Source organism: Pteropus vampyrus, unplaced genomic scaffold (assembly GCF_000151845.1).
Source record: "Pteropus vampyrus isolate Shadow unplaced genomic scaffold, Pvam_2.0 Scaffold41, whole genome shotgun sequence".
Classification (NCBI taxonomy): domain Eukaryota; kingdom Metazoa; phylum Chordata; class Mammalia; order Chiroptera; family Pteropodidae; genus Pteropus; species Pteropus vampyrus.
In genome coordinates this window covers 4,318,757-4,346,459 of record NW_011888822.1, presented here as the reverse complement: position 1 = coordinate 4,346,459, position 27,703 = coordinate 4,318,757, and the positions used below count along the sequence as shown (strand labels likewise).

At 38.2% G+C, this 27,703-nt stretch overlaps 1 protein-coding gene and 2 pseudogenes across 4 annotated transcripts in view; all 3 read right to left on the bottom strand.

Moving 5' to 3' along the window:
• Positions 1-27,703, bottom strand: part of ATXN7 (ataxin 7) — an 84,746-nt gene that overhangs the window by 31,576 nt on the left and 25,467 nt on the right. For 2 of the 4 annotated variants that reach the window (XM_011358454.2, XM_023529682.1), the window contains one exon: positions 15,605-15,709. In XM_011358454.2, coding sequence (XP_011356756.1) covers positions 15,605-15,709 — 105 coding nt within the window. Of the gene's footprint in view, positions 1-869; positions 1,108-15,604; positions 15,710-27,703 lie in introns of those variants that run through there. The other 2 variants (XM_023529683.1, XM_011358455.2) reach the window with 2 other exon arrangements.
• Positions 22,518-22,636, bottom strand: LOC111738670 (annotated as a pseudogene).
• Positions 25,645-25,763, bottom strand: LOC111738658 (annotated as a pseudogene).

Below are 27,703 nucleotides of genomic sequence, written 5' to 3'. Positions count from 1 at the left end.
AAGAACTCAACTGTCACTTCACTTCCTGCTTGCAGACGGAGGCATGAGATAGTTAAGGTAACTTCGAGAACAGTCTCCTAACCCACCCCAGAAGAATCAGCTTAACTGTACTGGTTACCTTAATAACTGCAAACAAAACAAAACAAAACAAAAACCGTCTTTTCTGGTAGTCAGTCATTAATTACATTTTTACACACTCAATAATTTAAGAAGTTACTGAATGATTTCCCAGGATTATTGTTTGTTTTTTGAAGTTGTTTTTCCTCTTGACACAGTGTTCTGTTTGAAACTTTGCTGTGCATTTGAAGTATCTGACAAAACAGCTTTCAAACACATTCTTACAGGAAACACTATGAACTGCCCGTCATGAAACCTCACTTACCACAAGTGAGATAAAAAGCAAACAGTTAAAGCATGTTACAGCGTTCCTCCATTTTTAGAGAGCGACGTAACCAATGTTCTCCCTGTTTTGAGATACGGGAACTGTTTGGTGCAAACCTCAGCATTTCGTTGGAGTTAATAGCAAACTCAACTCCTGTCTGCATTTGAACTCTGGCCAGATTACTCAAATGACATTTCAGAATGGCTCCTGTGGACGGCTTGCAGTAGCTAATCCCTCTTGTTGCGATTACCCACTCTGATCCACTAGCTCTGCAGAGCTTACTCTCTCCTCCACTTCAGCAGCATACCGCTCTGGGCCTGCTGGTAGGACAGGACAAATGACAGGAAGAAACAGGCCTGAACGAACTCTTCCCACTCTGCTTAGTTCTATGTAATGTTAGCAAAGACCTAACCCACCTTCTGTAAGCTCATCCAGAACTGGGCCCCTAGCCAAGCCCAGCCTCTGAAAACTGTCTCGGAAAACTTACCCAGTGGAGCTTTCAGCCCTTGTGCGGAGGAAGGGCTGTTCTGGAGAGGCTTCTTGTTACCTTCCATTCACATAATTTGGATGTGCTTCATTGCACACTTGCTACTGCAGGCTTATATCATGAGTTGGGTCTGCCCACCAACTCCAAATATGCTCCATGTTTGGTCTTATGTAACATTTGCTACTACTGTAAAAAGCACTTGAATTACAAAGGTCCTGGCAGATCAACAGAAAACAAGGGGTGGAGTCTAATTTCATCTAATATGGTCATATAAGGCGTCCTGGCTGGTGTAAATTAATCCTTGTATTTGAAAGGCAACTTGCCAAAACTGAAGAAGATGAAATTTATAAATTTAACCTGCTAAAATGTGAATTATTCATACCATGATTTTTCTAAATACTTTTAAACTGACACTACTACTACCAGGTATATTAGAAAATTTACATGATTAATTTCATTATACAATCTACATTTTAAGCTTCGATAGACCTAAAGTTATACATTTATATAAATAGCAGTAAGGCTTTCTCTACATTTTATTTCCTCATGATCTCTACTTTAAAAAAATACAAGTCTGTTATACCCAAGCGCACTTTTCTCCCCAAATCTAGTAACAAAAATCTTAACCCCTTTTCTGTGTATAGTTGTAAAAGTATGCTTAATTTCAGAAGAATATACATCTGATTGTCCAGAGTTCAATCAATGGATGACTGACAAAAGTATGGTAATTTTTATAGTCATAATCCAAAAACTTAGCTCTAAGTGGTTCTTTGTAAACAGTGGCTTCCTGGTTTAGCTGTTTCCCTATCTTAGCCCTATTATACTCCCTACATCACTACTACCCCTCTTGTCAATCATCAAATCTTACTGTCAAAGAGACATGGTAAAAAACAGCCAACTGATCTGAGTTTTATGATATTAAAGGCTGCATAAATAGTCTCAGATGCTTGATAGTTTAGCTTGAACACTTTTAAATGTCAAAAGGAAGAGGGGAAATTCCTCTACAGAATCCCATCTCCCCATGCAGAATATCTGGCAAAAAGTCATGAATTACATGTGCAGAAAGATTTGGCCTGGAAGGGGTGAGAATGAGTTGTGAGACATAGGAAATGGCTTCTATTAGACCAGATACAAATTCTAAATTTATTCTAAAATAAAAGAATAGTAGCCATGCTGCTTTATTTTCATAGTAACCATTCGGATCCTAACCATGGTAACAATATTAAGGTCCAGAGAATTTTCTGAAACTTACTCTTTCAACTCCCACCAGATTTCTTAATCACAAACAAATAAAATTATGGTGGTCCTTAAAAGACAACAGAAGAACATGAGGAAAGAGCCATCAGTGGGTCTTAGGACAGAATGAGCAAATCTTTCAAAAGTTAATTAGCAAAAATAAGAATTTTAGGTTAATTCACTGAAGGTTTTCTTAAGCTAATAGGAAAAAGACCCATTGCGGTACTACTTGATTGTAGGTCTTACTTAGCATTGTTACCTGTACCCACCTGCCCTCCCCAAGGGCAGCTGACGAGTCTCCTTGATGTCATCAATTGTAGAACAGAACTGAGATAAGAGGATCTTTCTCAGACTAAGACTCAGATCCACACCATTGCACCTATCAGACTGGACACCAGCCTCCTTGCCAGTCTCCTAGCACAAATGCTTGCTTTTCTAATATTCCCTTTTGTAGATGATGACAGTGCAAGAAAACAATCATTACTAGAACCAGCCAATCTATGACAGTTCTGAGAATGAAGTCTTTCTGTGACCTTGACAAAACCATGGTGAATTTCAGCAAATGTTCTTAAATGCTACAAACACATGTCTACATTTAGTTTCATATATAAACAAGAGAGAAACAACTTAAATTTATTTTTAAGATCTACATCAAAAAGAATGATAGTATAAGCCAGGAAAATGTAATTGTGTACAATTGACACAAATACACAGAATCTGGGCATAAAGCTCAAATTAAACTTTTAAACACATGCATACGCCTCTCAATGACCTGGATAAAATGTTTAAGCAAATACAGTTCTATTCGGCTTGGAAAGTGTTATTTTCTTCAAACCATTTCCCAATATCCTATCCAAATAAAGTTTATACTGATATTAAATCCCCCAATGATGGCTCATATTTAAGTATCTAGGTCTGGGACATGGTCTTCTTTTTTCTTATGAAAAAATAAACAGACTACAGACTAAAAAAAGACCACAGACTAAAATACCATTTTAATAGAATAACAACCATGCCTACAGACCAAAAATTATAGGTATTGGCTTGGTGTGGATGGTGTGCACTCATCAATTTTACTCTGGTTGCACAAAGGGAGTCCTGAACTGACACAAATTCTTCTGTGAATTAGCCCGCTCGCAGCAAACAAGCAAACCAACCGCAACTAGGAGGGGCAGAGAGGGCTTGGGTTCAGGGGCAGCCAGCCTGCAGTCTCAGCACTTTCAGCTGTGCAGCCTTGGGCAAGAGACTTCTGTCTCTTAGGTTCTGTGTCCTCCCCTGAGAAGCACTAGTTCCGCCATATTCTACAGGGCTATGGTAAGGAGTAAAGGAGGTAACACATGTAATCAGTGCCCAGCACATCTTAAATGCTCAATAAATATTAGCTATTATGATTAGAAACAAGGAGAAATTGAACGGTGAATATTATTTAAATAAAGGAAGAGTAAGAGAAAGACAGCGGTTTCGATTATAGAAATTAGTGAAGTCCGCAACAAATCATGGGATTTCCTAAACCAAATCCCTAAGAAGCCAGCAGAGGTGGCATTTGGCATACTGCAGGGCAACAAACAAGCTGTTGGCAGTTGGGAAATACTGTGTTCCTGTCAGTAGCCAGTTCTCTAGTTTACAGAAGCACAACAAGTCTCCACTAACTCCACTTCACTGTCTCAGCAGGCCGAGCGAGTTATAATTGGCCTTAATTGGCACTTACAGGAGCTTTAACATTCCTTACCTGATGCCAAGGAGCACTTGAAAGGGAGAGAAAGTATTTTCAAACTTAGAAATACCAAGCAATTCATTCAGCTGTGGGCCTGGAAGCCTGCTATCCAGAATCAGATTAGCTTCACCAAGAAATGTTGCTGTTATTATCCAGTGCTCATTAGGTACTCACACTGGATTAGGAGAGGTGGGAGATAAAGTTTAAATGAGGATAATTCACCTTGGGGGCTAATACCACGCAGCAGCTTTCCTCTGGCTGCCATCATCTGATCTTTCTGCGGATGGCTCCTTCAGGGCTCAGCCGCACTTCATGTGTGAGTGTCCCTTTTCAGCTGTTCCAATTGTCTGAAGGTAGGCAAAGTAAAACCACATGGCCTGATTTACATGGGCTTTGTGTAAACCAGTCTGACCTCAGCCTAGTCATCATTTGATACGCAAAATGAACACTGTTAAAGGTGAGCAATCACTCCAAAGGCAAGAAAGATATTGAGATCAGAAATAAAACTGACGATAGTTATTTACTGGCCCTGCAATTAAGCTCAACAAAAATTGTTCTCTTTTAGGAGACTACGCATGTTTCAGAGAACAATTCAGCCTAAAATAACTAGATTTCTTCCCTTAAGATAAAGACCATAAAGAAAAAACAGAAATTTCCCACAGATGCTGGAAAAATTGCCTGTAATTGTTCAAATATTTTTAAAAAATCATCACTCATTTTGAAAGATCCCTTTGCCTCATAGCATTAATATTATGTAAACTCAGAAGGTACATGCCACTCTGGTAGTAAAAAAAAATTTGCACCTGTTAGAGAAATTTACTTCAAAGTCAGATTAAAATTAATCATATGTGTGTGTATGTTCTGTGTAAAATAATATGAGGCTTTAGAAAAAAAAGTTTAGAAAAATAAATAAAACGCCTATTTCTGGTGGAGATACTCTTATACATGGTAGTAGAGATATAAAGGATTACAGCCTTTTTGGGAAACAGTCTAGGAGCAACTATTAACAATGCAAATAAATTCCCTTTCTGATCCAAGAATCCTTTCTTGAGACTCTATTGCATACAAAACAAAACCACCAATAGTTAAGGACAGACATATGTAGCAGGGTGGTTCCTGCTGCTTTGTTCAAAGAGGCCAAAAGCACGAAACAAAGTTAAGGTCCTCAGACAGATGGCCTGGCTGAGGAAGCTACTGTATAGCTATACCTTAGAACAGTAAGCAATCATTTAAAAGAGGGGATTAGTGTTATCCTGGGATGTGAATGGATTTCCATGTGATATAGTTGAGTGGAAAAGCAGCAGAAGTATACATAATATGATCCATTTTTTGTAAAACTATGACTAAAAGCCCCTGCTTATAAGCCCTACATATAAACACAGGATTATATGTACCCGTACAGTTATGAGCATAAAAAAAATATATGGAAGGATGTATATATACTAAGTTACATACTAAGAATGTACCAGGTTGCATATATCGGCGGTCCTCAACATTTTTGGCACCAGGGACTGGTGCTCCTATGAGAATCTAATGCCTGATGATCTGAGGTGGAGCTGAGGCAGTGATGCTAGTGCTGGGGAGTGGCTGAAAATACAGCTGAAGCTTCACTTGCTCACTTGGCGCTCACTGCCTCCTGTGTGGCCCGGTTCCTAACAGGCCACGAACGAGTATGAGGCCTGTGGCCCAGAGGTTGGGAACCCCTGGAATAGATGGTTTATAGAGTAAAAAGGACTATTAAGTTGACGAATGTGAGAAGTCAGAAAAGGCCGATGAAATAAAAAAAAAGTAGGCTTAAGTGAAAATCGCATGTTTGAGATTATTACATTTATGCATCTATATAAAAATATATGCTGTGTGTATATTTCATATATTTATGTATCAATAAAAACCCATAGAAAAACTATTTTAACAGATTTTTGTGATAAAAAATGTACTGTGAAGGGAATTTAAAAAAAATTAAACATATGAAATTCTGGTATTATATCGAACAAGTTATCCTGGTTATTACACCCATTTCATTTGTTTGGCCAAGCAGACTGAGATTCAAGAAGCACAACTGAGCACAGTAAGAAAAGCTTTAGCCACTCAGGCAAAACATCTTAACTTTCAAAAGCTCACTACAAATCTAGTATTAAGAAGTCTAACAATCTTTTAAAAATATCAAACATAAGAAGCAATGAAACAAATTTCATTTAAAATTTATTTTTGACCCTAGGAAAATACAAATCATGAACTCTATCATGTGTGATTAGGGGTATACTGTTTGTATTTTAACTTCTTTTACAGTGAGATAATTACCTTCCTTATTTCTGTCTTTTCAACTTTCAAACATACAAGAGGAAAAGGTATACAATGTCTCTGAAGTTAAATTTGAGAACTCAAAAACAAGATGTAGAAGTAAACCTAAGACTGGGATTTTTATACACACATTGTGGCAACAGGAAGGAAATAGCTAAATTTAGCCACTATCCTCTTGCCCCAAACTAATTTGTTTCATGGGCCTGGACTAAAACATGCATGGGAGGAATTATACCAGCCAGGTAATAGGTGCTATAGCATAAGGAAGCAATAAAAACTCCCTCTTCTGGTCATATGTAAGATCACAGCTTAACAGGGTTGAAACAGTAGGTGTGTGTATCTTAACCATTCAACATATAAATTAGTCTTGTGAAATGATTGTCAGGAAAAACATCTTTTAGCAAATATAATTAAAATATGGATTCATAGCCTAAAATGTCCCCTTTAAAATCTGAAGCAGAGCCATCCTAATAATTTCTGTATGTAGCAGAATATTTCTGTATGGTGAATATTATCCATTTATTGACTGATGGTGCTAGAAACTCACATTTTCCCTGCCTCATTATGGTGACACAAATCAGAAGTTAAAGCAGTTCATGAAATCATAGTAGTAATAACCTGGAGGCCAGCTATGACCAGCCTCCATGTGGAGAATCAATAGGCTGAAATACTGACAGAGATTCTCGAAGAAGAACGGTCTTTAAAGCACTACATAGAAAAATTAACACTGAAAATCTAAATGCCCATCAATAGGGGATTGGTTAAATTAATTTAAATACATTAATAAAGTGGACAAATAGGCAGTCTTTAAAAAGAAGTAGAGTAATATGCATTAACATGAAAAAATAAGATAGATTATTAAGTTTAAAAAATAGATTTATAACAAATCTAATTTTTCCTGTGTGAGGGAACAAGTATGCAGCCAAATACTGTTTTGCCCAGGGTCTAGAAACCTTCCAAGGGTCTATGCCAACCTGCATTCCTGAAAAGTAAGATAGAGAAGCTTTATTCATTCTGATTGCAGATTTATCCTCCTGTTGGTTATTTTTTTCTTTTACAATGTATACTATTATGTTAATAATGAAAAAGATCAAAATACATGTTTTTGTTTATTAATCAATAAATTTTTTTACCCAGTTGAAAGCATGAGAAGTCCCAGAAAAGTATACATATCCTCTTTTGTTTTCTGTCTTGTACAACTAAATTACTATACCCACTGCAAAACAAAAACAAAAACAAAAAACAAACAAAAAAACTTCCTTGCTCAAAATCCTCCAGTGACTTCACCTGGCCGGAACCATCCAATCTGGATTCCTTTCATGGCTTGCAGGACCCAGAATCCTCTGGCCCAAGTCCCTCTTTCTCCAACCTTAACCTGCACTCCACTCCTCCTCGCACACCACTTTTCTCTCTCCTCAATGGCCTTTCTGCCAAACCCATTTCCACCTCAGGATCTTTGCACTTTCTATTTTCTCTGTGTGGAACACTGGTCCTCCAAATCTTCAAATGGCTGGCACTTTTTCATCACTGAGCTCAAATATCAATTTCTCAGAGCGGCTTTCTATGACTAGCCTTACCTAAAATGTCTTGCCCCAGTCATTCTTTCTCACATTATACCTAGCATTTATCACTATCTGAAACAATCTTATTTTACTTGATTTGTCCTTCTCCCTCTACCCTCTGTACACAGACTATAAGCTGCATGAAATCAAAGACATTGCTACAGTGGAGAGCAATGCCTAGAGTAGACAGCAGGGACTCAATAAATACTTGTTTAATACATGGATAATATCATTGCCAGTTTATTTTTTTAAAGCAACCCTAAAGACACAGGCATTTAAAAAGGCACAGATTTTGTAACATAATAAAATAACCAGTCTTTCTGATTCCATCTTGCTTGGAATCCATCTTTTTTCCTATAACATGTTGGTTAGCAACTTCTGCTTAGTCCCGCACATAGATATGCTACTCACTAAAGGAATCTAACCTGTAGCCTAGGAGTTACTAAAACAACTTCCTTGCTTGAAATTACCTCCCCAAGGGAGTAAGGAAGATATATACAAAAACAATGATAGTATATCAAGATTTATAGGAACCTTATGACTGGGACCACAACAACCAGAGTTTGTTGACCCAAAACAAAGAAACTTCACCATTCCCTCTGGACCCTTGCTGCTGTCCAGATGTCTGCTGTCATCAATCACCTTCTGACCTGAAACCCCTCCAGTTTCTCCTTCCCCAGACATAAAAGAAGCCTGAATTCTGTACTTTCTCAAGATGGTTATTTAGGACGCCAGTACGCCATCTTCTCAGCTTGCTGTCTTTCTGAATAAAGTCACTTTCCTTGCCCCAGTTCCTTGTCACTCGACTTACTAGCTGTTGTGTGGTGAGCGGTTAGAGTTTTCACTTAATTACAATTTCAGTATGAGGAAAAATCAATCTATTTTATAAATAGAAATTAAAATGTTGCTCCTACAAATGGCATAAATAGCACCCTTTTAAAGATACCTGCTTATTATATAACTATAGAAAAAGATAACATTGTATTAGCACTATTTGGCTTATGGCAAAGACAAACTGAATTCACTACATTTAAATTACATCATGCTATTCAGTGACAAGAAGCTTAGATCAAATGGTCAATGGGGAATGTGCGCCTTGACATCATTCACATTTTGATGTGCCTGCTCTGGTTAGCTTCCTTCTCTGGCTCTGCCCCTGACTGCTGGAGAAAGGCCTAGCATGTGTCTCCAAAGCAAAAGAGTGAGTATTTTTGGCTCTGCACAAGTTTTACAGAAATGAATATGCCAACCAATTCTCTTAAAGAAGCTACAAAATGTTATGAGTCTGGAACAAAGAGAGGAGGAGATTGGCTTTGGCTAGCTACTATGATTTAGGGTTAAACAGAGTAGGAGAACAGTCTGAAGAGAAATCCAAGGGCTGTGCTAAATCAAATATCTACCTACTATTAACATCTACAAATTACTAAATGTTCTCTCTGAGGTAATGTGTTTACAATGCCGACCTAGCTACTCTAAACAACCTTAAAATTCTACCTGAGCTTGAACATCTGCCACTAATGATAGTTTTGCGACAGGTAGAATTCATTACATCTTCTCTAGATTTTCTTTTAACTCTACGCATCCTTATTATACACAAGAGAAGCAGATATGAGTAGCCAGTAAACCTGGCCTCGTACGTTTTATGTGTGAATGAAATTTAATTTAAGAGTTTGATCTGTAAACTGGGAATAAAACCATCCATTCAGTGGGTCTCTAAGAACAGTAAATAAGATAATACATGCAAAAATGCTTTGTGAAAAATTAAGTGCTATTAAAAATTATCATTAGTATATGAATTTTTAAATGAATGCCAATCCTGAACAGATTAACTATCATTGAAAATTTCAAAGTAGAAAAGACTTAGGTTATAAAAATTTAGTGGCTAAATTTAGCTAACACACTAGAGAGGAAAAAAACACAAAACATTTTCCTTTATCCCAAAAGTTACTTAATAGCCAAATAAAATAACCTATTCAATATGCCTGAAGTGTTATTCCATGTCTAAGTCAATCAGATGTCAAAAAGGGGAGAGTGTTCTTTATTAAACAGCAAACCTCTGCTTTCTGATGCAGATTAACTTAGTTACAGGATGGCAATAACTGGTCACAACTAAGTGAAATGTCAACAATGGGAATCGGCATTTTTGCCAGAACCTGCCCACTGGATCTCACAGAGTAAGACTCATTTTGCTTACACGAATGTTCTTTGAAATCAATTAATTAGTTTAAAAAAGTATGAGTAATTTATTATTTGCTCATCCTCTGATGAAAATGACATTTTAGAAAAATATAATTTATGCTGGCATCTGAAAGAATCCAAGCCATCTCAGTGCACTTCAAGAAACATTAAGTCCAAGCAATGTGTATGGCTGCTAATTTTATAGGATTCATATCTGCAAGTGGAGAAAGCTAGAAGATTGAAGCAGTGTTTCTGTAAAAGCTTCTTTAACACACAAACTTTGCACACAAAGTTGGAAAAAGCCACATTTAGGACATCTCCCTCTGTGAACAGAGGTCTGAGAAAGGCAGATGTTTTATTCTGAGCCACACAGCAGGCCACTGACAGCAACTGGTAGGGGCGCCATACATAAAATCAACTGGTAAATGGCAAGGGGTGTTAATCTGTGATCCCTTTGCATGTGGACATGAGATTCAAGAATTCTGCTTCTTAGGTGTGGCATTTCCTAGGGGTTGGCCTCAGTAGATAGCTCCCTAAACATTAGAGGAAACCAAATCCAATAGCTTGAGCTGGAATTTCCCAAAACGTGGAATAGCTATTACTCCTTAACATGAATAAGAAAGACTAAATTGCAAGTAAAAACTTACTCTTTCCAAATCTCTTTCTTCTCATAACATCACACTACCATGTGGATAACACTTGCCTAAAATGTGCTACCTTAGGGCTCAGGGCTGGCACTGGCAAAAAAGCATCAAAGAATTTAATCATCTTCTCACTGTATTTATTTTTACATTTACTATCCATGTCAAACAACATCAATTTTCTTGTTACCGATTCTAGTAAGGTTTTCTTTGTAGAAGATTTATTTAAATAGAAGTGGTTTGATTTTAAAAAATATATATATATTACGTGGAACTAAATAAGTAAGCAATTCACAAAGACGGAACCCGATTGATAAAAATTGGTCGAGAGAGATTAAGGCATTCTTCATAAGCAAACTCAAAGAGAAGCAGCAGAACACTGAGCAGTGCAAGTAAGTAGTTTATTAGAATCACCTGGTAAACCCTTTCACTATAGAACCACAGAGGCACCCGAGTAGTCATCAGCTAGTTCTACCTACTCAGATCTGTAGTAAATGTATGTAAATAGGATTACACATTTTAGGCTATTTAGCAGCCAGTTTAGGACCAACACATTTATTACTAACTGATCAACTAAGATTCCCAACTTGATAAACTCAAAAGAAAGGTGCTTCTTGACCTCAGAAACTTCACTATCTTAGGCTTCCTTTATACTGAAAGTTTTAGAGACAACTAACATGACATTTCCAGCACATAATACAAACACTTAAAAATCAGTTAAAAAAATAGGGGCCTCCTTTTGTGACATCCTTGCTAGACTCAACAAAGTTCTGAGTGCCAACTGCATCAGTCACTATGCCAGGCTCCGGGAATACAAAGCGGCAGATCCAATAGTGGAGGATCTGCTGTGAATGCAATGCATCCTGGCTAGCCTGTGGGTTACAATCAGCCTTGGCGGCAGTTTAGAATGCAGACTCCTGAGTCCTATCCTGGGAAATTCTCAGCCAGTTGGTAAATTAGGAAGGGCCTTAGGAAGCAGCCCACTTAAAAAGCTCCCCTTTGATTCAGATGCACAGCAGGTTTGGGATCCACTAATGCAGATTACATTTTTAAATCTGAAATTAGCAGTACGTAACATCTTGTTCTTAAAAATACTGAATAAGGAAAGATAAATATGAGACATGCTGGCCTATTTCAAAACACTAAAACAACATCAAGAAAGCACACTATTATTATGCAGTTTTCAAGAAAGAAGGCAATCTAAACTATGAAAGCAATCAGACAACGTGAAACTGAAAATGCCAAAATGACACTACTATCTCACGCCATCATTGCTCAAATGGAAATACTGGTTAATTGAGAGTTCCCCAAAAGGCAGATTGACTAGTAAAAGTCTCTTACTACTCTGGATAATAAGCTGCTCACCAATTCAGAATAATATTATCACCAATATTAACTGATTTACAAGCCTTGCCGCCATTGTAGCTTCCTTTCCTGTCCTGGCAGCAGTGGTTTTAAAAGAACTGACTTGCAGGGGCCCCCAACCCCTGGGCTGCGTACCACTACAAGTCCTTGGCCTGTTAGGAACTGGGCCAAGCAGGAGGTGAGCGGCAGGTGAGCAAGCAAAGCTTCATGTGTATTGGCTGCCCAGTGCTAGCATCACTGCCTTAGCTCCACCTCAGATCATCAGGCATTAGATTCTCATAGAAGCACCGGTGTCTGGTGCCAAAAAGGTTGGGGACTGCTGGACTATTGAATTTTGTAGCAACCGCTCATTTGTTCATAAAAGTAACAGACTGCCCACAAATTTTCACCAATTTCATCAAAAGATAAGAAGACTCCTTCCCTTGACAGGTATGGGTTCTTCCTAATATGGTAATAAACAGTTTGCTATGGCCAGTAGGAAAGATTTTGAAAACCCTTTTGTAGTGTAAATGCTGAAAAACAAACAAGAATAGGCCTTCTGGAATTACAACAAAAAAAGAACAGGTTTCATAAAGACCTTTTCCTGTGACAACCCATCCCCCAAGACAGAAGAGACACTGGCAGCAGCAGGAACTATTCTTGATCCTGCGGACCGTGCCCACGTTTCCTTCCCTCTAGCTGAATAGTGTGTCACTTCCAAACCACTCCAGGGCCATCGCATGGTGCCTCCCTCCACTTCATGCAGTTGCCCCAGCCCCGCACATCTATCCATCTCTAAAGCTCCTGTTTATTCCATCAGCCTTCTCCTTGGCTGCTGCCTCAAAGACAGAACTCCTTCCATATTTCCCAGATAAATACTGCACTTGACCATCACCTTCCTGCAGAAGATTTCTCTCTTACAACTTTAATATTTCCGTTGTCACTAGAGGAACCAAAGCACCCCAACCAGTGGCTTTATCAGTCACATCGCTTGATAAGCCACAGAAGGCATTGGAGTGCCCGACTCTCAAATTCACATGATCTAATTTACACTTTTGAAGTTACCACAATTACTCTGTCAGTCAAGTATTTTATTAGAGGACACTGTGTGTACTAGGTACTGGTAGAGAAAAAGGGTAGAATTAAGATTTTAAGACACTCCTCACTTCCCCGCTATACACTGACATCCTAAGAGAAAGACAGAGGAAGATAAAGAAAATCATCTCCATAAAATGTGCTGCAACAACTATGTTAAGTGCTTCTAGAAGAGGGAACTTTCTGCCTAGGGAATTTCTGGAAGTTAACACCTTTAAGTGGGCCTTGACCCAAACTGCAGAGTTTTCACACTCCCCTCTTTCCTCTCTCATTCCCATTCCAACCCTGCTCATCAATCCTGGAAGATTACTAAGTCACATCACTCTGGTGCTAAAAAGTCTGCAACAAGTTCCCACTGATACATCAAGGCCAAAGGAGTCTGAAGGGCACTGAGGCTCTGAGCTAGTCCCAGCCTGCCTGTGCACACAGCTCTTCCACACATGGGTACATCAGCTCTGGCCAATGGAGACTCACGCAGTACATTCCAGATTGCCTGGGATTTCCTGCCTCTACACTTGCTTATGTCATCCCAGTTGCCAAGCAGGGGCCACCAAATACGGCTGTTCAGTGCACGAATTGTGTAGATGTATGTGGCAGCCGTCTATCTGCATTGAAATACTTCCCATTTTAGGGAATTATAAATGATTTTGAAAAGTATTTTCTGCATTTCCACAATGAACATGTATTATGTATATAAAAATTGAGAGGAAAAAATCACCCATGAGAAAAGAATCCGTTCTTCTCTTCAGAATAGCCTAACGTGAAGGCTATTTTCTCTAAGAAGCCTTCTTTGAGTTATTCAACAAGAAGCAATCTGTGCTCCTCCTTATTCTTAAGACTCTGGACTGTTTTATGACTTAAGACACATACCTTCCTATATGTACAGCTATACCTTTATTTCTCTCTCATACCTACTATCATGTGTCACACACTGAATGGGGAGCTTTACCCATCTTGTTTCATTTCATCCTCAGTGATAACCTGCAACTTGCTATTATCATCCTTACAAGGTAACAAAGGAAGCCCAGGTTGTAAAACTTGCTTGAGGCAAAGAACTAATCTATCCTTCTTGCTAGTTTAAATTTAAATCAAGTCTAGTCTGGCTTCAAAATCCTAACTCCAAAATACTTGGCAACTGACTGACTACCTTTGTCAATACTAGCCTTTGAGAGTCTTAAGCAAGGAGAAAATATCTTATTCATTTTTGTACTCACTTTTGGTGCCTATCTTGGAGCCCTGCCTACGAGCAGAAACTCAAAGAACCTTCTTATGATTACATGAAAGATTTATTCCTTGGGGAAAAATTGTGGGATGTTACGATGGCATTACTCTTAAAACAACTGCTGTCCCGACAACTAGCCCTGTAGGTTCTAGCTTTAAAATGTATCTTCAAGCTATTCTGCCTTCCCAGCTCTACTGCCCCACCTTAGTTTTAGTCAATTATCATCTCCTGCCTCTGAACTATTCTCCCTGCTTCTAGTCTTCTCCCACAATATCTTCTTGGCAAATCAACCAGTGAGGTGGGCCTGTGTTACTCTTTTATATAAACCTTCCAGTACCCCCAAGTTTCTTCTTACTCTGGCCTAGAAGGCAACGCATGATCAGGGTCCCTGCCTAGAAGCCAGACTTCTCTAGTCTCTTTCACAATTACCCTCCAGTCACACTAACCTTCTCCAGGTTTGTGCACTGGCTCTTCCCTCTATATTGAATGCTCTTATTTCAGATCGTTGCCTGGGTGGCTCCCTTCTCATCACTTAGGACTCAGGTCACCAGGGGCACCTCCTCAGAGGCTTTGCTGAAAGACTATCTACAGAAGGACACCACTGTTATTCTCTCTCTCAAGCTTGCATTTGTAGTAGTGAGAAAAACGAAGAAACAACCTGCAGTTATTTAAAAAATGTTTCTAGTTAGTTTTGCCTATCTTTCTAGCTAGACTTTAAACTCCATGGAGGTAGGAATCATACTATAAGGTAGGTATGCAAATACTTCTGAGTTGTTATTGAACCAAACTGAGTATAAAACTAAGTTTTATGATCAGAATTTTATTTTAATGTATTTTAGATGGCATTATGACAATGCAAAAAGAACCATATTTGGATCCTTTCACAACTAAACACCCAGATAACAGACTTAGAGCCTGAAGCCCAGGGATGACTTGCAGGGAGGTGGAGGGGGTTCATGAAACCCCTGAAGTCACAATGCCTCACCCTAAGTACATGTGCAATTTTGATGGGAAAGATGTCATAGCTTCAAAACATTCACAATTTAAAACATGAAATCAAGATAGATTTAGAACTACTAAACTTGGAAGTTTCAAAATCACATTTCTCTTAAGAAAAACCACATCTCCATACTGTATGTATATTTATAGCCACTAAATTCACAACCATAGGATAGAGAAGGAAACAAATCTTTTACTATACTGATGTAATATTTCAAAATAGATTCTATAAAATACATTTTCCCTGTCTAATTTAAATAAAAATAAGAAAATGCAGATAATTTTCAATAAAATTCAGAAAATACCTAACATCTGATAGGCATTAACTCATTCAATGAATTAGAAAGCTTACTTCCTGACAGGGCTTCAGTTGCTGGCCTTCAGTTTAATCCTGTTTTACCTATTACTCTCTAATAATGATTTTTAAATGATTAAGCACTTACCATAATGTGATTGAAATGCCTGCGGTTTGACAACCTGATTACAGTCGTTACACACCACCAAGTAGAAATCATCGTGGGCTGGACAGAGACCAAATATTGGCATATCTGCAACAAAGAAAGAGAGCAACACTCACTCAATCTGGTTCTGATTAACACAGAGCCATTTGGGATGGCGATACTTTCTACAGGAGCTGCTTTACGATAAAGTACACCAGGACAAATATTACTCCAGTTTAAAAGTAACTTATATGACACATCATGACTATTAAGAGAAATCAAGTCAGGCTTACAGAAACGCTGTTACAAAGGGTTAAAATAAAATACACCAAAAATCACCAGTATGAGATAAAACTGACAAATATATTGAAATGTAAACAATGAATACATTCACACATAAAGCAACTTTAGATGAACTCTACCAAGGGTTATGAGGAAGAATCTGCAAATCCATAAAATGCTTAGCAATTCCCCAAACTGTACCATCTAATGGTTTTATTTGTTTAACTATGCATTCTATTTCAGCCATCTGGTCTCTGAGTTCTATGGAACATTTAAGAAAAGAAGCAAGGTTTCACTGCAGAGTAAAACTGCTTGTTTCAACAGCATGTAATACAAAGAATACTATTTTTATACTCTTTTTCAGGTCACAACAACCTCTAGTCCTTTTGCTTACATACTGATGCCACTGGACAGATGGAGCTTCAGCACAAACACAGCATTTCATACATTAACCTCAGTTCAGTTACTATAATAGGGCAAGATACAAGACGGATTTTTTTTACAGTAAGAAGTTTAAACAAGACACAAATGTGAAACTAAATTATCTGCAAATACATAAAAACTGAAAGTAACGATACTAATAATAAATATATGGTTAACTAAAAAGTCATAACCATGAACAATTAATTATTAACAACAATCTAAGGAACAGAGTTAATAGTTCAGATTCAGAATCTAAATATCTTAAGTATTTCAAAATTCATTATTTTAAGCAAATATTTTTCACTATATGTACTATTTAGAATATCTGCAATGAATGGATAATTAGCACATTTCAATTAGGCAAATACTTTAGTAGAATAAACACTAAATTTAAAGAGAGAAAGAAGATCTAAAAAGCTGAGTAGAATCTGCTTTCTTTGGTGTAAAATTTAATTTCACACTTTCTCCAGCTTCGGTGATCTTGGTGGTTTTAAAGGAAAAAGAAAATGCTCTAAGGGGATGTAAAAGTGATGATAATCTCTACAATTGCTGATCTAATATCTACACATGGCTACAGCTCAGATTTCCTTAAACAGTTTCTATTACCCTGAATTGCACAGATGGCTAGCTATAAATTTGAAACATACCAGGTACCAACACGATTCTGGGATGCAGTAGCAGCGCTGAGCAGTTTATATGTTATTATCTCATTCTATCCTCACAACTGCCTAGGTAGATACCATTCTAACCCCACTCTAAAGAGAAGGAAACTGATTCACAAAGAGGTAAAGTACCTTGTCTAAATCAATAGCTGGGATTAGATTCTGATTCATTGCAATGGCTTGGTTTTGGTTCCTAAAGGAACACGATTTCTAGAAATTCCTTCCAGATTCCAATTCTAATAATTTGGAATGTCAGGGCTGAACACTTTTTGACTGCATAAACTGATTAGGTAACATAAGCAGCTTCTAGTAGACTACTGACTTCTGTGACTAAGCTTAATAATTTAGTGAAAAATAATAGCCAAACAATGTGCTATTTTCCTTGAAAGCATGCCCACATTGAGTTAAAAATAGTACATGTGGGAGAAGGGGAAAGGTTATAGCTATGCAATGATCAACATGTAATAAGCCATCTTCCATGGCTATAGTTTTGTGACATATTATTTTTAAAAATAAAAATTCGAAGTAGTTTACCTAAAGTGCCATATACCCTTATGTTAAACATCTCCTATACAGGACAAATAAGGAAAATCTAAATGACAGAAATGGCATAATATTCATAATTTACAGCTGAAAAGTCTGAAATGTCTATAAATATCGAATCAATAGTTTTATTAATGACATCAGCTCGATTAGTTTTATTAATTAAATAGTAGTAAAAACAGAATTAAATCATGTGGTCTCAGTTTAGATATAGGCCTCTGTGATGTGCTGGTTTGTGTGGTTTCTCACAGCACTCAATGTCAAAGAATACTGTTTAAAATATATCAACTTTGCCAAATACCAGATACCTCTGGGGACTAGCCACCCCCACCCCTTTATAAATAAGGTAATTTTAAAAAATAAAAAACTGTACCAATACTTTCAAGTAATAGGAATTCAATTGGCCACAATGATGATTATATAGAAAGTTGTTCTTTGTTGCTCTGATTCCTTTGATACTTTTGTTACACTCAGAAACAATGATAAAGCTAAGAGGGTAGGGATCATTCTATAAGGGACCAGGAATCTATACTTTCGTAAAAAGTTCAATTGCCTCAAAAACTTAAGATCATTTTGCAATGATGATAACCATAATGGTACAACAGTGGCATTTACTGAGAGATTACTATGTGCCAGGCCCTGTGCTGAGCACTTTTTATGTTTTACCCTATCGTATAGATAACCCCTATTTTACTGTTGGACACGTAAACTTGTCTAATATCACCCAGCAATAAAGCACAACCAGGATTCAAACTCAGGTTTGCACTATCTGTGAGCGTAGTTCCTAATTTCTGATTAGCACATCCCATCTCCCTAAAAAGCCTGCATGTGTGCACATATGCGCACACACAGAATCCATGTGGAAAAAAAATAGTATACTTATATCTTGTCCATGCTACCCTATGAAGTTGAGTTCCTGTTATGAAAATCTAAAGCAACTTTAATTTTAGCTTTCTAAATTCTTTTAGATATCCATATTTGGAAGTAACTTAGAGGACAGAAAATAATTTAAATAAAATGTCTTCTACAGGAAAAAAAAAAAGAGTTCTATATCTTTTTTCTGCACTAGGACATTCCAGAGGCCTTAGCAACAGGAACAGAGTGTGGAATGTTGTGGCAACAGAGAAAATGAAACAATTTTTGTGAGGGACAGTATGTATGTTTCTGAGTATTTTTAAAGCATAAATTTACAATCAGCCCATCTACAAATTAACATATGGAACTAGCCCAAATGCAAAGAAGGAAAAGTTTAAGTTTACAACAATAACGAAATAGAGTTGATAAAAGAGTTCCTACTGGGTTAAAAAAAAAAGTTTACAAAATACACTTTAAATATACAATTTAAACCATTATGTACTTGAAAATAATAAAAAGTTTTAAAACTGCATTTGACCCATGGACTCTGAACTAACTTGAAAGAACAGATTTTATTGTGTGTAAACCCTAAATCTTTCTCAAGATTTGATCGCCCTAATCTTCCAATTAGAGAGTGGCCCAGCACCCACTTCTAGGCTATCGTGTACTTTTGAGACCCTTGGCCAGCACAGTAGGAAGGACTGGATTTAAGCACATGGACTTGTGAGCATATGTGTGTAGAACCTCCACAATCAAATGCAGAATGAATGCCCCCTCCCCGAAATCAGACTCTGAACAGGAGCAAATCTAATCACAGTTACTTTGGTGCTGCTATTCCAACAGCATCAATCAACAAGGACTGCACCGATCAACAAAACTTGAGTGTAGTAGTAAAGCATTTCACCTTTGCAGTATCCCGGGTTTTCTCCCTTCTCCCATGCTCCCAAACTTCTATATGTCAATGACTCCCACAATTCTATCTCCATTCCAGATGGCTCCCGAACTCTGTCCAGACTCATGTAACCAGCCTACTAAACATTGCTATCCTGACATCTTCTATGCATCTCAAATGAAACAAGCATGTCCAAGAGAACTTCACTTTCTACCATGCCCTGTCCCCACCCCCAAAACCCTCCCCACTTTGGGTAAATGACATTATTCATCTCCCCAATTGCTCAAGCTACAAACCCAGATGTCATCTATGATTCCTCTTTCCCTCTGCTGGTGGCATACCTAGGCTATCACTGTACAGCCTGTCAGCAGCACCCTCCAATGGGCTAAGGAAGAAGTCTCCCACGTAGTTTACAATCCCTTCCACAAAGCTGCCAGAGTGGTTCTTTGAAGTCCTCCAACAAATGTCACTACCATTAAAATTTCTCTAGTGGCTTCCCACTTCTTTAAAATAAAATCCCAGCCCTTACCTCAGTCCTCAGGGCCCTGCCAGATATCTACCTACCTCCTTCTCACTCTGTCTTCTTCCTCCCTTCTCTTCTCTCCTTGGCTCACTCTGCTGCTATAGGCACATTGACCACCATTCTCTTCTTAGACCTCGAAAGCTCTTTCTCAGCTAGACTCTGCCCTTGCTCTTCACAAGATGCCTGGTACATTCTCACACATCAGATCTCTCTGCTCAGCTGTCATCTCTTCAAAAGGCTGCCCCCTCTCCCTTATTAGTTACTATCTGTCACAGGTATTTTAAGCAGAGTGGCTAACAATGTGGGCCACTTCCTATTAGTATGAATACAATGTGATCTTGGGCAAGTTCTATAACCTCTTCATGTGTCAAATGGTGAAGATCACAGTACTTAATTCAATGGGCACTTCACCAAGTGGAAAGACTAAGAGAATTAATTCATGCAATTCCTTAGAAGGCTCTAATAAGTGCTCAATTTCCCCCGACAGCCTGTGAGATAGGAGTCATATACTTTCATTGTATTGCTCAGGAAACTAAGGCACGCAGATAATGAGGTTCGTTGGTGGCAGAGTCAAGATCTGAACCTAGATCTGCTCACAGGCCCAGGTAATTCCCAACATTTCTCCCAAAACACTGTCTCTTCCATGCTATTCCCAGTACCAATGTCCTGAGGTAAGGGCCCGGTGGCCTCCACATACACTCCATATCCAGGACAGATCTCACAGAGCCAGTTTCTTCCCTCTTCAGCTTCCTCCATTCTGCTACCAAAGCCAACAACCTACAAAGCAAAAATGCCATTCCTCTTCTTGAAGACCTCTGTTTGCTCCAAAGTGGGGCTTGGACCACTGACCTATCTCTCTGTAAGCAAAGCCCCCAGTACTCTGACTCTTCCCATCTCTCCAGTCTGAGTCAACCTACTCTAGTTTGAAGACTATCGTGGCCTTCTCAGAGCCTGCCTTGTTATCCTACAATCCTACCTTTGGCCAGAATAGCTCCTGTAGCACAGAAAGCTCTTCCTTCTTCTTTCTGCAATTCCCACCATTCAACAAGAACCAGTTCCATTGCCCCCTCTGTTTTACTCCTACTCATACCATTCATACCTCCATTACATTCCTTCACTCAGTGATTCATGATTTAGGAATAGTAATTCATAAGCGAACACCTCTGTAGTCTTGACGGCAGATTCTTTGTTTTACCTAGCACAGCTGCTATGAAGTGAATTATCACTGTGTGTTTGTGAATTAACGACTGATGCCTAGAACTCTTTCATAACTTCCAGGTGCTCTTAGGATAAAAATTCTTGACCTGGCCCGCAGGCCTTGAACAGCCCAAAACTACCTTTGCGCTTGGGCCCTCTGTCCTTCATATTGTCCTGGAGCACACCATGCTCTTTCCTGTCATAGCACCCTGGTGCTTGCTGTTCCCTCTGCCTGGAACTCACTTCCTCCAGATCTTTACCTGCTTTTAGTTCATCCAGTCTCAGCCTCAATGACACTTCCTTAGAGACTTGGCTAGGCAGGGCTCTGTTACTCACTGTCAGAGCACTAACTTAGCCTTGCCACACAGCACCATCCCCCTTTGTAAGTATCCATCTAGCTGTGTGAGCCTTGATCTCCTTCCACTAGACTAAGTTCCACATCTGCCCTGTTTTCTGCTCTAGTGACAGTGCCTAACAATGCCTAACTTGACTGACAGGAAGAAGCAAATGAATTTGTGTTAAATGTTATTTGATGGAGAATAACTGAAGTATTCAAATAAGTCCCTGTGGTACCATTATCAGTAAAGGTTATAATTGTGCCTTTATGTCATTTAATGACATAGTCATTCATTACAATTGGGTATGCCATAGTGAGACAAAATTCAAGGATGAGAATGTTTCCTTTGAACGCATGATTCCACTCTAGAAGGAAGTTTTTGGTAAAATTTTGTGGGTCTGATTCTCAAATATGCACCTTGGCAAATTCTTTTTTTCTAGTGTGTGCAGTGCAGAAACTAAGTAAATCTGGAGTCAGATTACTTGAATTCAAGTGCCTATTCTTCCCCTGCTCTTCTTACCACCTATGTGAATGTGAGTAAATTACTTAACCTCTTTGAACTTCAGTCTCCTCATCTATAAAATACAGTTAACAGGATCTATGTTTCATCGTGTTATTGTGAGAATGAACTGATCCGTGAAGAGCACTCGGCACTGAATATATAGTAAACAATAAATGTTAACAAAAACACAAGTATACATTCATTAATATGTCTACTACAAGGGCCTCAGTTCTCACTAATTAAACTTGTAGAAGACTGATAAATCCTCACTTAACGTTGTTGATAGTTTTCTGGAACTGTGGCAAAATGATGTATAATGAAACTGCTTTACCACAGGCTAATTGATATAAACAAGAGCTAAGTTCCTAGAGTATTCATCAGTATTATATCAAAATGACCCACTGAAGGAAAGGAAACCATGTTGATGTTATTCGAGGACCTGCTGTACACCAAATAGCAACTATTTTACAATGTGAGCTTAACTCTCAAGTAGTCCCCTGCTCCTATTGCTGACCACACACTCCCCTCTGTAAGCAATGGAAGGCTGAGGAACAGCAGAGCAGAGTGTCCCTAGTGCTCCCCCTGCAGAGGGCCAGGGCCCATGCTTCAGAATTTCAGCTCTACCTGGCAAGCCCAAGAGAGAACCCAAGATTTAATTAATTAACTAATTAATTATTTTTATTTATTTATTTATTTTTAATGCCTATAGCACCTGGTATTCCTAGGCAGTCTCCCATCCAAATACTAACCAGGCCTGACCCTGCTTTGCTTCCAAGATCAGATGAGATCTAGCATGTTCAGGGTGGCATGGCCATAGATTTTAAGCAAGGAATCCACATGATACAATAGGTCACTCTGGCATGAATGTGGATCCACTTAGGTAAGCAGTGGGCGGAGGGTGATCCCCAAGGGCTGATGCAAAAATCAGAATGAGACAGAAGTGCCTGTGTGATGAAGATGGGGGAAACGAGACTGAAGACATGTTCTGGAGGGCCTTGCAAAGAGCTCAGGAGACTGTGGATGGGTTTTGAGGTAGAGGGAGGAAGTCAAAGATGGGTCTACATTTTATTCCTTCCTCACTGAAGTGAATGTGGACACGTGGATGGTGAAAGACATAGATGGAAGAATTTAGTTTGCTAGGGCACAGAGCCTAAACACACAGCCTCTGGAGCCAGACTGTGTTCAAATCTCTGCCCTGCAAATTATTAGCCTTTACCTCAGTTTCCTCATCTATAAATGGGTAAAGTAATAGCACCTCCCTCAGAGGTTGTTAGGAGGACTAATAAAAGTGAAATGCTTAGAACAATAGAAATATGAGTAGTTGTTTTTTTTTAAATCATTTTCCCCATCACCGTCCACTCTGGTCTTTGATCTAAACAGTGGCTGTGCTCCCCTCTGCCTATTCTACACTCCTTTCCTCCAGTAACCAGTAATGTTTTTAAATCATAAATGTCATCTGATGTGATTAAACCCTTCGCTGGTTCTCCAATGTAGTCAGAATGAAATTGAATGATTAGAAGGCTCTGCCTGACCTCTGCAACCTCAAGACACAGCTTTTTCCTCATACTTTCCACTCTAGAATTCTAATCTCCTTTACAATTATGCTGACATGCCAGTCACTTTCTCATCTCTGGGCCTTTGCTAATTCTGTCCCTTCTGTACAGAATGCTTTGCCTAGCTGGCTCCAGGTCTCAGTCTACTTTCCATCCGAAAGACCTTCCCTGATAACCCAATTTAAAGTAGGCCCCTATCGTTTCAGACAATTCTCTCACTTATTAGTTAATTTATTATTTGTTTTTGCTAGCTCCCTCATTAAGATATAAACTCCATGAGGGCAGGGGCCATGTCTGCATAATAGCGTAGTGCTGGGCACACAGTAGGCCCTCAACAAAAGAATGGGAGAAAGGCCTCTGGATCAGACTTCCCAAGTTCAAATCCCAATGCCATTACTCACTAGGAATGTGTCCTTGGGCAAGTTCCTCTGCCAGTATCCTCATTTGTAAAATGGGGACAACAGCAGCTACCTTAATAGATACTGATGAGAATGAAGTGAGTTACTAACATAAAGCTCTTAGAACTATGTCTGGCACACAACCTGTGCTAGGTCTGTCTTACCTACTATGATTGTAATTATTTCTATTTTTACTGTCAGTAGGTTACACTGGCCACTGCTTCTAATCTCTGCTGGTCTACAGCCACCACCTCCTATAACACTATGTATTAAATACTTACTGTGTGTCAGGTAGCATGGCAGCACTTTACATATATCACTCATTCATATATTGAATGCCTACTCCACCTAGATGCTATTCTAGGTACGGGGTATGTAACGGTGAACAAAAAATCACAATGAAAATTCTGAGAAGCATTAATACATATAACAAAAATAATAAAAGTTTGCAATTACTGAATACTTCCTATGTTTCAAGTAAAGTGCTAGGTATTAACTTATTTGATCTTCACATACTACCTGTCTCTCAGGGCCATTTCCCCCACTTTGTAAATAAAGTGGGACACAAGGAGAGATTACCTCCTTTATGTTACAGAGCCCAAATGTGTGGAAGCTAAGATTTGAAGGTAAGCTACTCCCTTTAAAGTACATGCTTATTCACCACCTCACTACATGAGATTCTCCACTACTCAGTGCCCCGCTGCTTCTTCTAAGAAATCTCTATTCCTCTGCCTTGTTTAATCAGTCAACCAATGCGTCCTACCTAAAAGAAGATTTCTTAGGCTGGACTGTCTGCTCTCATTGCTACTCACTTAGATACTAGGACACTCAGCCCTATTGGTGTCTGAAATACTTCTAAGTAATCTAATGGACCTAGAAGGCTGGATGCATATAATTTGGGCTTTTACTATAGTCAGTCTCACATGTATTTTAATTGTGGGTAATCAAAAGTAATATCAATGACATAAAAAAGTTTTTAACTGCTGTTAAATGAGCTTTAATATCTCGACTGGGAAAGGATAAAATAGAATTTTGTTTCCACCCTCCACACACACTTCAACCAAATTCATATCCTGTGCTCCAATAAATCAAAGGAACTGGACATTCCTTTGACTATAAGATATTAAATGATGAAACCAACCAGTCACAAAAAAAAGGTCAATCAACAACCTGTTAAAACGTATGTGGTTTGGGGACATGTGTAAACTAGTCAATAAAAACTGGATTAGAAAAATGAGATGTTTCAAGTAAAAAAGCAACCAACCAAACACCAGAGGACCAAAGAGTTAAATAGAAGAAAACAGTCCTATCTAGTATCTATTAATCACTAACTACAAGTGACCAACCTTACATTGACTCTCCAAAGGTAAAGTCGCAAGTGCTACTGTTGTCACTGCTTATAGTAAAACTGAGATACAGCACCTGAGATAGAACAGAGGAGGCAAATATCATAATCCTAGGGAACCTAAGTTAGGGAAGGCAGGTTGGGCTACGAAGGTGACCAACATGGCAGTATACATAATAGGCTCTCTCATATTTGTAAAATCTCTAAATGTCTTACTAAAAACGTCCCACAAGGTTCAGGACTTTTAACAGATAATGAAAGTGTAGTAAGTGTCTTGAGTTTGGCTCAGATTCCTCAAGCCAGAGAAAAAAGTACTCTTTAGGTCTCCTATCTTAATGGTCACAGTGAAAAGGAAGGTGTACACAACTCTATGTTCGTCCTCAAAACAAAGCCTTGCTGCTTGAAGCATGGTCATGCATCAATAACCTCTCTATCGCCAAGAACCTGGTTAGAATTACTGAATTTCAAGCCCTGAACCACATCTACCATTTCAGAATCTCTTTACGTTTCTTTCTTTTTTTTTTTTTTAAACGCCTACAGCACCTGGTATTCCAAGGTAGTCTACCATCCAAGTACTAACCAGGCCTGACCCTGTTTAGCTTCCAAGGTCAGAAGAGATTGGGCATGTTCAGGGTGGCATGGCCGTCGACCAGATTCTCTTTAATAAAGATTCTCAGATGATTTCTATGTTTGAGAAGTGCTTAAAATAATACATCATACAATGTGGACTGAAACGTGAATAATGTTACCAATATTTGAGAAATTATTCATATCATAGTAATCCAGGCTTTTCCAAACCCATCTAACAAATTTATATTGAGTGTATTTGCTCAATGTATCTTGTTCAAATGTATAGTTAGTATACTGTACATTACAGAATCAATGTATACTGTATAAAATAGACTGAGTATATTGGTCAGTAGTTTTCAATTATTGTGATGTCCCTGGTTTTTCTATCAGGTTAATAGCCTCATAGAATAAGTTGAGAAGTGTGCTCTTCTTTCCTATTTTTTAGAAAAGTTTGTGTAGCCTGAGTGCTAATTCTTAACACATTTAGTAAAATTCACCAGGGAAGCCATATGGACCTGGGCTTCTCTTTGTGGGAAGTTACAAAGTTACTAAGTCAAATTCTTGTATTAGGTCTATTTAGATTTTTCTAATTCTTGAGTCAGTTTTGCTAGTTTGGCAGTGTCTAAGAATTTGCCCATTTCACCTAGGTTACACATTATGTGTTGGCATATTATTCACAGTATTCCCTTATAACCGTATTTCTGTAAGATTGGTCACAATGTCACCTATTTAATTTGATTTTAGTAATATGAATACTATGGTAAAATTAGCTAAAGGTTTGTCAATTTTATCAAAGTACTCTGTTCTTATCAAAGTATCAACTTTTGGTTCCACTGATTTTCTCTAAAGTTTTTCTATTTTCTAGTTCATCTATTTCCATGTTAATGTTTATTTTCCTTCTGCTTGCTTTGTGTTTACTTTTTTTAGCTTCTTAAGGTAGAAGGTTATTTGAGATCATTCTTACTTTTTAATATAGCTATTTACAGCAGTAAGTTTTCCCTTAGATATTGCTTTGGTATGTTGTGTTTCATTTTCATTAATTTTAAAGTATTCTAATTTCTCTTGTGATTTCTTCTTTGACCCACTGCTTAATTAGGAGTGTGTTGTTTAGTTTCCACATTTTTGTGAATTTCCAGAATTTCCTTCTGTTAATTTCTAATTTTGCTCCATTATGCTTAGAGAAAGTACTTTGTACTTGTGTAATTTTCACTCTTTCATATTTATTGAGGCTTATTTTATTACGGCCTAACATATGATCCTAGAGAGTATTTCACGTACACTTGAGAAGAATGTGTATTCTGCTGTTGCTGGTTAGGTCTAGTTGGTTTATGATTTCCAAATCTTCTATATTCTTCTTAATCTTCTGCCTGGATGTTGTATCTATTCTTGACAGTGAGAGATTGAAGTCTCCTACTATTATTGTTGAATTGGCTATTTCTCCTTTCACTGTTAGTTTTTTGCATCATGTATTTTAAAGTTTTGTTGTTAGCTTAGGTGTGTGTACCTTTATAACTGTATAGCCACTTTAGCTTTCTTTTAATTATTGTATGGTATATCTTTCCTATTAACTTTTAACGTTTCTGACTTTGTATTTGAAGTATGTCTCTTGTTGATACCATATTGTTGGATCATAATCTTATTTAACCCATTCTGCTAATTTCTGCTTGCTGATTAGTGTTTAGTCTATTTACATTTAATGTTAATTACTTATACGCTAGGATTTATATCTATGATTTTGCCTTTTTTCTATACATATTAAGTCTTTTGTCCTTTTTGTTTAGTTATTTACTCGGTACTTGTGTAAACTCTGTATTCTTCGTTGGGTTAAGTCAGGTCTCTGCTTGGTTAGCTAATTACTATACAGGGACTTCCTTAAATATCTTGAACCAGTAAGTTTCCTAGCCTTTCCTGAGGGGCTCTGTGTTTATGTTGGGGCATGCCGTCAATGCACTAGCAAGCAGTTCACAACTCTGCTTTAGCCTTCACTTTCTGTTTGCACAGAGCCTCAAGGTCAACCAAA